General features: G+C 52.8%; 5 protein-coding genes across 5 annotated transcripts; 4 read left to right on the top strand and 1 right to left on the bottom strand.

The window, feature by feature from the left end:
* The first annotated feature begins 155 nt into the window (after positions 1 to 155).
* Positions 156 to 1,436, top strand: SEPMUDRAFT_152077 (ribosomal protein 60S). Its single transcript, XM_016907229.1, has 3 exons — positions 156 to 500; positions 597 to 822; positions 894 to 1,436. The coding sequence occupies exons 1-3, from the start codon at positions 432 to 434 to the stop codon at positions 938 to 940; spliced, it is 342 nt and encodes a 113-aa protein (XP_016756517.1). The 5' UTR covers positions 156 to 431; the 3' UTR covers positions 941 to 1,436.
* Positions 1,437 to 1,561: 125 nt separating this feature from the next.
* On the bottom strand, positions 1,562 to 4,728 carry SEPMUDRAFT_152075 (uncharacterized protein). The gene is made up of 4 exons (XM_016907228.1): positions 4,382 to 4,728; positions 4,203 to 4,314; positions 2,203 to 4,149; positions 1,562 to 2,136 (listed from the first exon to the last, which is right to left on the bottom strand). Exons 1-4 carry the CDS (start codon positions 4,612 to 4,614, stop codon positions 1,696 to 1,698), a joined length of 2,733 nt encoding a protein of 910 aa, XP_016756516.1. The 5' UTR covers positions 4,615 to 4,728; the 3' UTR covers positions 1,562 to 1,695.
* Positions 4,729 to 5,187: 459 nt separating this feature from the next.
* Positions 5,188 to 6,615, top strand: SEPMUDRAFT_166850 (uncharacterized protein; the record flags this gene model as incomplete). The annotated part of the gene is made up of 2 exons (XM_016908264.1): positions 5,188 to 5,218; positions 5,280 to 6,615. 2 exons carry the CDS (start codon positions 5,188 to 5,190, stop codon positions 6,431 to 6,433), a joined length of 1,185 nt encoding a protein of 394 aa, XP_016756515.1. The 3' UTR covers positions 6,434 to 6,615.
* A 729-nt stretch (positions 6,616 to 7,344) lies between these two features.
* On the top strand, positions 7,345 to 8,194 carry SEPMUDRAFT_152074 (uncharacterized protein). The gene has a single exon (XM_016907227.1). The coding sequence runs from the start codon at positions 7,738 to 7,740 to the stop codon at positions 7,984 to 7,986; it is 249 nt and encodes an 82-aa protein (XP_016756514.1). The 5' UTR covers positions 7,345 to 7,737; the 3' UTR covers positions 7,987 to 8,194.
* Positions 8,195 to 8,680: 486 nt separating this feature from the next.
* SEPMUDRAFT_53992 (DAO-domain-containing protein) lies at positions 8,681 to 10,512 on the top strand (the record flags this gene model as incomplete). The annotated part of the gene is made up of 3 exons (XM_016909283.1): positions 8,681 to 9,271; positions 9,397 to 10,138; positions 10,259 to 10,512. The coding sequence occupies 3 exons, from the start codon at positions 8,681 to 8,683 to the stop codon at positions 10,510 to 10,512; spliced, it is 1,587 nt and encodes a 528-aa protein (XP_016756513.1).
* Between the last annotated feature and the right edge of the window lie 195 nt (positions 10,513 to 10,707).

Genomic DNA, 10,707 nt, shown 5'->3' with positions numbered 1-10,707 from the left:
ACTGACCGTACTCGAAGTCATGTGCGATGTAGTGCTAACTCAGCGACACAAATCGCTCCGCTCGCAGATATGATCGACTGAAGTCTCGAGGCTGCAGATGCAGTGGCTAAGGCTAAACCAAACGTATTCGGCCTGTTTGGCGATGGCGATGCGGCTATAGCTGCTACAGATGACGCGCTTGTTAGTTTTGAAGTTGAGCAAGATACATACTAGAGAGGGAAGACATCCAACGCTGGGTCACGTTACAGCAGTCAGTCTCAGATTGGCTGCGAGAAGCGGCTCATCCCGTCGATGTGGGGAATGTCCATCAGAGCGCCAAGATTCGCGCACCAGAAAACTCTCACTCACTCGCACACTCTTCGCTTCGTCACCCACCAGCAGAAGACCTTCGCAGAACCAACTGTTGTAGGCAGCACCCGAAATCTTTCACAATGTCTACCTCTGAGCTCGCTGTTTCATACGCCGCCCTCATCCTCGCCGATGAGGGTCTGGAGATTACCGTACGTCCACATCCCAATCATGCGACATTTCTCAAATGCGCTGGCGCAGCCTCCTCCCGAAAGAAAGGCACCAACTAACTCCTTCTCACCCAACAGGCCGACAAGCTCCAATCTCTCATCTCCGCCGCCAAAGTTCCTGACGTCGAGCCCATCTGGACCACCCTCTTCGCCAAGGCCCTCGAGGGTAAGGATGTCAAGGACCTCCTGACCAACGTTGGATCCGGTGGTGGTGCCGCCCCAGCTGCTGCTGGTGGTGCCGCTCCTGCCGCAGGTGGTGACGCTGCTGCTGCCGATGCTCCAGCTGAGAAGGCCAAGGAGGAGGGTAAGTTTTTTCGTCCTGCAAATTTTCCGAGGTTTTTCTGGAGTTGATATACTGATTGCGATTTGTTACAGAGAAGGAGGAGTCCGACGACGACATGGGCTTCGGTCTCTTCGACTAAGCGGGTCGCTTCAGTCTCGCCGACGAAGATTCGGGAATGCAATCAATCTCGTTCAGCGAAAGGCACGCGAGTTGGTCTGGCGAGTGCAGGGCAGGGGACTTGGACAACAGCAGTGCCTTTACTGGTATCTGTTGCTCAGACATGCAAGGATGCCAAGCGATGGGATATATTGTGCGGAGGAAATGTTCACTCCAGTGCACGTCGTGTGCGTGTCACGTGGATATGAGTACCTATACAATTATGCGCAAGCCCAATCCTGCTGCAAGCCAGCACCCGTGCTTCTGCCTATTTTCTTTGAATGCTTTCAAGTTCGTCTTGTCGTTTTCTATATGACGATCGTTGGTCAACTTCAGTCCATTGAGACCCTTCTGGTCCAGTTGACGGAAGCAATCTGCACTACATGTATTCTACGGCGGACAAGCATAGGTAGGGATGCAATTTTGGAAACTTGATCCTAGATGCATTTCGATTGTCACGGTCAGCACGGAGAGAACATGAGAGGCTGGCAACGACTTTTCTCTATATCAATATTTTACATCCGAGTCGCTCTGTTTGGTCATTTCTTTTCCCGAATGCCTCATTACGCCATACGATGCCGTAGTCGGTACACTTCAATGCTTGGGGTATCGTAATCTTTCATGACTCATGAACTCGTCTATCTTACATGCCGTTGCTTCTTGCCTTCAAATAGCAGTTCGAACAACGCTCGAGGCCCTGTTCGACAACCTCTTGCCCGCATTCGTCGCACATGGTCCTCACTTATGGCTCATTGCTGCCAGGTAATAAGTGGGTAGCGGCGCAGCAGGGGCCATTCTCCTTCCTTGCGTAGCTGGCGGGATGTTCGTGGGCATCGGAGGCACTGGCGGGAAGCCATACTCTGGAGTGCTGATTGCCGTGGTAGGTGTTGGTGGTACAGTAGCCTGCGCTGCAGGGCCTAAAGCGGCGCCAAGTGGAGTGACTGGCACGTGTGGATTGATAGAAGATGCCGTCTGCTGCGCCAGCGCAGTATTCAGTGGTGGTGGAAAGCCGATACCCGCGGACGGCGGTGGTCGATTCGATGGAGGGGACACAGTCCGCGCGACATGTCTGACTTCTCTACAGGCAGCGTGGACGGGCTTGAGGTAATGCTTGATGTTCCCAATGTCCAGACCTTCACGCGCAATAGTCATAATCTCCTCGGCGAAGTCCGCCCAGTCCTGACAAAAGTTAACCCACTGAGGGAAGACGTCAAGGGCAACGGTCGGCTGCTTCGTATGACTCACCTTGGTGAACTGTTCCGCCATCTGTTTAAACTCCAGTTGGTAACGCGCAGGATCGCCGACATGCATCACTTTCAAGCGCGAAAGCAGCTTGTTGTTGGTAGCAATCGCAAAGTCGCACTTGTGAATAGCATTGCCATAAAGACTGGCCATGCGAAGATTGCCAGCACGATCTTCGACTGACTTTCGTGAGTGGAGGTCAGCACGAACTGGTGGGAGTGTTGTAGAAGCGACATCGCAGCAGGCTTTGAGTCTGAGGTACAATCGGTCTGCCGTGTCCTCTGCATCACTTTCGGTCACGCTGCGCATGGTGTTGCTGCGCGATTGGCGGCGACTGTGCGCCATCGAGGACAACTCTGAGAATGATTGGTTCCAGCGAGGAGTGACCGGGCCTCCAAAAGAGTTGACAGTATGACTTCGGCTTGAAGAAGTGTGAAGAGGCACCGGGGGCGCCATTCCGCGTAGGTTCGTAACACTACTCGAACTTGGGAGAATGGTTGCGCCTCGGCGGCGAGTTCCGACGGGTGCCTTTGGTTGGGTTGGTGTAACGGTGCGGCTACTGTATGCTTGAGATGCTCGCAGCGTGTCTCGTGGGTTGGCCGCGACAGTCTTGAAGCCCAATAGTTGGCAGACGTTGCGTGCTTCCACCATCGTGCTGTACACCGAAGTGATGACTTGTCGTACATGAAAGGCATCGACACGCTTCACGCATTGCTGGCGATTACGATTGAGCTCCTTGGCGACGAAGACGTAAGACCGCAGTGCAAGAATGGCGGTGCGCACAATGGCCATCATCATGGGGCCGTCGACTTCCATGTTATCCTCCATGACGTTGTTTGCCTTGTGTATCAGTCGGTCCAGCTCTTCCACCTTCACGTTGGCGGTTGCCAGTTGGACTTCAAGCGTGGAGCGACGTGGAGTGCCAGTGCCGAGTTGTTGGGCAATATCGGCCAGCGGTCGGTGGAGGTAGAAGAGAATGAAAAGAACTCGCTTCACGGCCTTGATGGAGTTCATAGTTGGCACCGTAGAATTCCGGCTCTCGGGAAGGCTTGACAGCTTGCGCGAAAGGACGGCCCTATTGACAGGGCCATCGGTCGGGCTGACTGCGCCAGACGAGCTCTCACCGCCACTAACGTTGAGGAAACCCGAATTGACGCTGGGAGCACGAGAATGGGGCGGAGTCAGTGCAGACGCGTGATTGGAACGAGCCATACGGTTTGACATCTCGTCGAGGGAGTTGAGATTCGTGTGCTTGTGCGGCACATATCCTTGGCGACGGTTCCGAATGTTTGCAGGAGTGGCCAAGGACTCACTCCTGGTCCGGCTAGCATCCAGGCCAGTGGTGAGAAGGGGCGAGACACCCGGTCGCTTAATGATAGTGGGATTCATGCTTGATGAGGGGCCCCGCGCATGTGATCGCATGGGTATTGGCGGAGGAGCACTCGGGGGAGAGTCCGATTTGGCCAGACCTTCGACATTTTCGATTCCACTCACGCTGGGCCGAACAGGAAAGCGACCGCCAGTCACGACTCTTCGTGGAGGACGGGGCGTCTCCGCGTTGCTTCTGAATGTCAACGAGGCTCTGCGTGAAGGTGGTTGGGAGGGTGAGCGATACCTCAAGTCCTCCGAGTCCGTCAGCAGTCGCTCTCGCAGAGCAGCAGCCTTCATAAATCGTTTGACTTGCTGGCACATGTCTTTGTCCTTTTCCGACTCGACCACATTGCTGTCCATATTTGGCTTGAAGACATCCGGCGGTGGAAATTCAATAGGATTCTCGTCAAACTTAAGCTTCACCAAATTCATCTCGCCCAGCGCCAGAGGCAGTCTCTTGATGTTATTGCGGGCAACCGCCAGGAACTTGAGATTCGTCATCTTCTTGATGTCCTCCGGGATCGCGTCGATGGCATTCTTGCTGATGTCCAGGATCTCCAGCTTGGGCAGTGAAAGCACCTGTGTCACGTCAGCCTTCCCGCCGCTCCGCCCCCATAGCCTGTCCATCGTACCGCGTCGGGGAACGTCTTCAGTTTGTTCCATCGGAGGTTCAGATACCGCAGTCTGTCGCACTGCGCGATCGCGGTGGGCAGCTGGATGTTGCGGTTGTGCGAAAGCGCCAGTCTAGTCCCTGTCAGCCTGCATTGTCCGGGTGTTTTTTGGGGGTTACCCTCTTGTTCTGCGGACGCACCTCTCGACGCGATCTTTGATCAGCAGTACCACCTCAGCCGGGAGTACGCTGATGTTCCTGTGACTCAAATCCAACGTGGATCCCGTCTGCTGATCCGTGGGCAGCTCACTGGCACTCAATGCCGCCGCCTTGGCCTCGCGCTCTTGTTCATCGTCGAGCTCCTTTGTCACAAACTCCACCAACTGTGCGCTCGTCATTGGTGCTCGAGCGGCACTGGTCTCCGAGTCGGCCATTGTGACATGGTCGATGAGAGGGGCCAAAGGAAGGTATCGCGGCTGGCTCGGTCGATGGTCGAAGCGTGAGGAAGAGGAGGAGTTGTCGAAGCCGCCGTGAGCTTTGGACAAGGCCATGGCGCCGATCATGCAGGAACCGTCGGCTGTTCTTGCCGCCGACGGCAGGCAACGACAGGGCTTAGGTGAAGGGATTCGGGACGGCGTACGGACGCGAATTAGTATGATGACTACCTCCTGATACCGCGTCAACGACCGACACGTCGTCTCTCGGGGGCACTCTCGCGTTGGTGGCAGCAAAGGACATTCATTGTTGGATGTCAGTGTAGCTCGGTGCCTAAGAACGCTAGTTTGACTGCCAGCAGACAACGCGGTTACACGATTGTTATTATTGACTTGTTATTGACTGCTTATCCACGTGCGCGCGAGTCGTTACAACTGGTACGCCTGGTGCAGAGCGGCCCGTCCAGGAGGCAAACCTAGAAATAGTTCTAGACAAGTTTCACACCAAGCATGCCCGCCGCCTTAAGTTCAGCACAGGTGATGCCGTGATGGCTTCATGATTGCACGGCGCCTATGCAGCAGCGCCCAAGCTGCGCGGGCACGGGTAGCAGCACCACCAACACCATTACCACCACCACCACCAACATCACAACTACTCCAACCAGTGACCTGGCGGCGATGGCAGTCCGGCCCCTCACTGGACACGCTCCAACGACCAGTACAGTCATACCTTTCCACATCGCATGACCCGTACTTGAACCTATCCATTGAGCACCACTTGCTCCAGAAAAGCCCACCGGAGTCGGCCGTCCTGTTCCTGTATGTCAACCGGCCTAGCATTATCATCGGCCGGAACCAGAACCCATGGTTGGAGGTCAACCTTGCCCTTCTCAACGTGTCACGAGACCAGGCGGAGACCGAACCTCCAGGTCTAGGTGCAGTAGATCTTGTACGGCGACGAAGCGGCGGTGGTACCGTCTTTCACGATGAAGGCAACATCAACTGGACTGTGATATGTCCAGCCGCCGACTTCACTCGCGATAAACATGCGGAAATGGTGGTGCGAGCGCTTAGGAGCTGTGGCGTGGAGAGAGCCAGGGTCAACGCCCGCCACGACGTTGTCCTGGACCAAGGCAAACGTGGGACTCCCACGGATCCAAACGACACCCATAGCACACCGTATGAGGCCACAGATTTTGATACACCACGGTCTTTGAAGGTATCAGGGTCGGCATACAAGCTGACCAGGAATCGAGCTTTGCATCACGGAACGTGTCTGTTGAACAGCCCGAATCTACATGTGATCCCTGACTATCTTCACTCGCCAGCGAAGCCATACATCACGGCGAGAGGCGTGGAGAGTGTGAGTTCACCGGTGGGCAATATTTTGTTGCGCAACGAAGACTTTATCAAGTCTGTGCAAGAGCACTTCTGCCAGCAGTACAGCCACAGTCCGGAAGTGGTTGAAGTCGGAAGTGAGTGGCTGGAGGATGCTACGGTGCTCCAAGGTCATAATGAGCTGAAATCTCAGGAATGGACCTACCTACAGACACCACAATGGTCCATCGACAGCAAGGATGAAGCTATTCCCGACGCCAAGCTGCACATGTCAGTGAGACACGGTGCGATTGAGACTGCATCACTTGAAACGCGGGGCCAGGTCCAGGACATCAGCGAGAAGCTTGTCGGTCTCAAAGTGCACGAAACTTCAGACTGGGAACAAAGGATGAAACCCGCACTGCACGATACTGGTTTGGATGTTCCCCAGCAGGCAATGCTCGGGCGATGGCTCAACAAGATGTTGCCCCAGTCAGGTTAAATCACGCGTATTGTAGGAAAAGGTCGGAACATGTCAACAAGGCATCGAAACCATATGTCAAAGGAGGTAGGATACGATGTTCCAGGTAGTGCACACAATGAATATTCAATTGATAAAGAAGAACACCTCTTCAACACCAGCGCTTTGCACCAGTGAGAGGTATAAGTAAGGTACATAGTGAATAAAACATCGCATTACATTGTATGCCAAGCTTAATCACTTCATATTCAACAACCTCATCCCAAACAGCTGTCATACATGATCTCACCATACATCAACGAAACACCAACATCGGGATACCTTACCTTACCTTATCTTGTCTCATGCACCTCACCTCACCTTACCCCATGTACCTCATGTACCTCATGCACTTCATGTACCTAAGTATATATAATACCTACACAATATACGCTATACATCCCGAACAGCCCAACACTAGCTCAACGTTGCATTCCCAAGAATAGCACACACACACACACACACACATACAGTTCATGCATGCATGTATGCAGCCTTTTGTAAAAAAAAAGATACGGAACGGCCCCCAACTCAGGAATCTATGTAAGGTAGGTAAATTTGGTGAATTCGTTGCAAGTTGGAGGAACGACTGTGGTATGTGTTCCTAAGGTAGATAATCTATAGCTTGATTTGGTTATCTGGAAGCGATATCAGTGAGTTGGCAACCCATACGTTGGACCGACTTGCCTTTGGTTTGCGCGACTAAGGTACTTTCAGCGGGGAGAACAGGGCTGAGTCTTGTACTATAGATGAATCGGGCCAAGACTGGTAGTTCTGCGAGTTACTGACAGGCCTTTACTAGCACAACGTGATGATCGAGCATGCAATGATGATACCTCTAGTGGATGGTATGGTGCGAGGCTTTGAAATGTATAGACAGATGTAGGCACTGTTGATACGTGAAAATGTGCTAGGAATAGCGTCTTGTGAACATCCCCCATGAGTATCAGGCGGTGTGCAGACTGGCAGGGCCACGGTATAGTCATCCAGTCTTTTTCGTAATGTAGGAGTATTGTCCACGCGAGTCTGAGCAGGGTCCATCTGCTCGTTGGCCATCTGCTCGAGAGGCTATACTGGCACCGGAAAATAAGCACACCGGAGCAAGACTGTCCTGGAATGTCCACGTTGCGTGCAGGGTGAAAGCAACCCCGGTGAACCACGATCGATTCACCCGAGCGTAGCCATATACGGGAATGATACCCGAAAGATACGATCGATACTGGCAGTAGACTCGGTCGTGTATCTGATGTATAGTAACAGCAGGGAGCGTTTCGGCGATAGGCCTGATGGGGCGCAAGTACGGTCAAAGGTACATCAAATACGAGCTAATAGAGCATGGATACAATGCTCATGGTGAGGGCGACGCTGCAGAACGCTGCGCTCGCCGTAGACCCAAGGTTATATCCCAGAGCGCCTCTCGCATTGTATCAAATGGCAGTCATCGGGATATCGAGGATATATATGGACTCCTCTCGATGACTTGCCATTCTCGCGATCATCTCGGGGTAATGCTCCGCGAACCCAGCTCTTTCTGACCACCAGCCACCCTCTCAGTCGGTCGCGGAGCGATGCTGGGATAAACTGCACAACTGTGTCCAAAATTTTTGTCTGCCAAAAGCGAAACTGCTGAACCACGGGCACCGAAGTGCGTCAAATTTCAGCAGAATTATAAAAGGCGATAGTTCGTTCTGAGCCACACAGGAATATACATTCACCCAATGTTTGTGATGGTGATATAAGGGTCTATCGCATGAGATGTTAGTTATTGTGGTATAATGAGAGCGAGAGATGGGACTGTGATGATGGGGGTAAGGGAGGTACTCACATAGGGGCTCTTATCAACTTGAAGAAGAAAAGGAAGAAGAGTGTGGGCAAGCAGAAATTGGAGAAGGATACTATTCTCCACGGGATGGGCCGTCTTGGCTCTCACAGAGCTCAGCTGCTTCTGGAGACTGGCGGCCCCGAAGAATCAAGATCGAGGTTGCCCCGGATCTTGCCCGATCTCAACATCACTCACCGGGGGGCAAGACGCCCTTCGTAACCTCTGCCGCCTGCATTGGCTTGCATACCTTACCATACCTCTAGTAGGTACCCTTAGCCAAAATTGCCTATGCCTGATCAAGTCTGGCAATATATTCACTCTGAGTACCCCTATCCCGTTTCCCCTCCAACACCTTAGTTTCTCCTCCAATACACAATTCTCTTCCAGTTGCCCCGAAATTCCCCAAAATGTCAAACATACCGCCCAAAGTCATTTCTCATCTTATCCAAGAAGCAAACCAAGATCCCCAACTCCCCCGTGAAAATCCCACAGAAGCCTTTTGGCAACTTCCCCCATCGCCACTTTCCACTCACCAATCCCCAGCACTCCCTGCTCAAACTACCTATGCCATCATCGGCTCAGGCGTAACCGGCTGCAGCGTAGCGAAAACCCTCCTGGAAAACCTCCCATCAGACTCTCAAGCCACCGTCACAGTCCTCGAAGCGCGGTCCCTTTCAAGCGGAGCAACAGGGAGAAATGGCGGACATTTGGTTTCGCCCCTGCCTGAGGAGTTTACGAGTTTCGAGAAATATCTGGGTAAAGAAGAGACTACCAAGGTGGCGAGGTTTGCAAATCGAACGCTCGAATCCATGTATGCTTTGGCGGAGGAGGACGAGGAGTTGAGTAGAGTTTCTGAGGCGAGGAGGGTCAAATCTGTGTGCGCGATATACGACCAGGAGTTATTCGAGGAGACGAAAAAATCTGTGCTACGGTATGAGGAGTGTTTGCCGGAGCAGAAAGGTGATAATGAGTTTTTTGGGCCGGATGAGGCGAGGGATGTAAGTCTTCTTTTTTTTTCTCTTTCCTTTCCTCTTTTCCCCATATATTCGGCTACAAGTGTAATATTTACATGCGGCTCACGTTCATAGCAAACGGAATGCTAACCCAATATCAACTCCCTCAGAAGTGGAACATGAAAGATGCTGTGGGCGTAATAACCAACAGCGCCGGCGCCTTCTGGCCCTACAGACTCATCACAGGCCTCTTCTCGCGCCTCTTATCCAGATACCCAACACGCTTCTTCCTCGAAACCCAAACTCCAGTCACCAGCATCTCTCCGACTGCCTCGTCCAACCCAGAATACCCCTACACCCTCCACACCCCTCGCGGTCCCCTCCTCGCCACCAACATCATCCACTGCACAAACGGCTACACCTCGCACCTCCTCCCCTCCCTCCGCGGCAAAATCTGGCCTTTGCGAGGTACCATGTCCGTCCAAACCCCTGCTCCCTCTTTTCCCAAAGATATCAACAACCCCAACAAAACCACCTCTTTCCTCAAATCCTGGAGCACCCTCACCAAATCCCACTACGACGCCTCCACAGGCCAGTTCGAATACGGTTTGTATTACGTGACGCAAAACGCCCACTCGGGAGATTTGTTCGTCGGAGGGGAAAGGCAATTGTTGGAAAACGAATTGTTGACGTCGGATGATACGCAGACGAGTGCGATTTCGGAGGCGACTTTGCGGAGTGTGTTGGGGAGAATTTATGAAAAGGGTGGTGGTGGTGGGGAACAGGAACAAGAACAAGAACAGGTGGTGGTGAAGAGTCTCTGGAGTGGCATCATGGGCTTCACGCCGGATCATGTTCCGTGGGTAGGGAAATTACCGGAGTCTGTGGCGTCGCATCATGGGCATTATTTGAGTGCTGCTCCTACTAGTCCTACTACTATTACCACTAATGGTAGTGCTAATGGTAGTGCTAATGGTAGTGCTAATGGTAGTGCTAATGGTAGTGCTCCTGGTGCTCCTGGTGAAAAGGGAGGAGAATACATCGCAGCAGGATTCAACGGATACGGTATGCCGCTCTGTTGGGGTTGTGGAGAGGCCGTGGCGAAAATGTTATTAGGCCAACAAGATGAAATTTCAGAATGGTTTCCTGGGAGTTTTATGATTACGGAGCAGAGATTGGCGAGTCCGTGGACGAGTACTGAGGCGGGAATTTATAACATGTTGGTTCAGGAACCGCCTTTGTCTGTGCGTGAGAGGCTTGCAAGCTGCCGTGAAGAGTTGAGTTGAGTTGGGGATGGGAGGAGGAGGAGGAGGAGGAGGAGGAGGAGGAGAGAGAGTGGAGCGGGGTTTTTTCGGGCATAAGGTAGATGATAGATAGATAGGGGGTAGAGGGAACGAAAAATCCTAGAGGACAGCGTGAAAGGTAGATTTAAGAGGTGTCCTTGTCGTGAATCACCTACATTAGGTATAGATAACATGATT

Source organism: Sphaerulina musiva (genome assembly GCF_000320565.1).
Source record: "Sphaerulina musiva SO2202 unplaced genomic scaffold SEPMUscaffold_12, whole genome shotgun sequence".
In the NCBI taxonomy this organism is placed as follows: domain Eukaryota; kingdom Fungi; phylum Ascomycota; class Dothideomycetes; order Mycosphaerellales; family Mycosphaerellaceae; genus Sphaerulina; species Sphaerulina musiva.
Note: the sequence above shows the minus strand (reverse complement) of the source record. Positions and strands in the feature narration are given on the sequence as shown.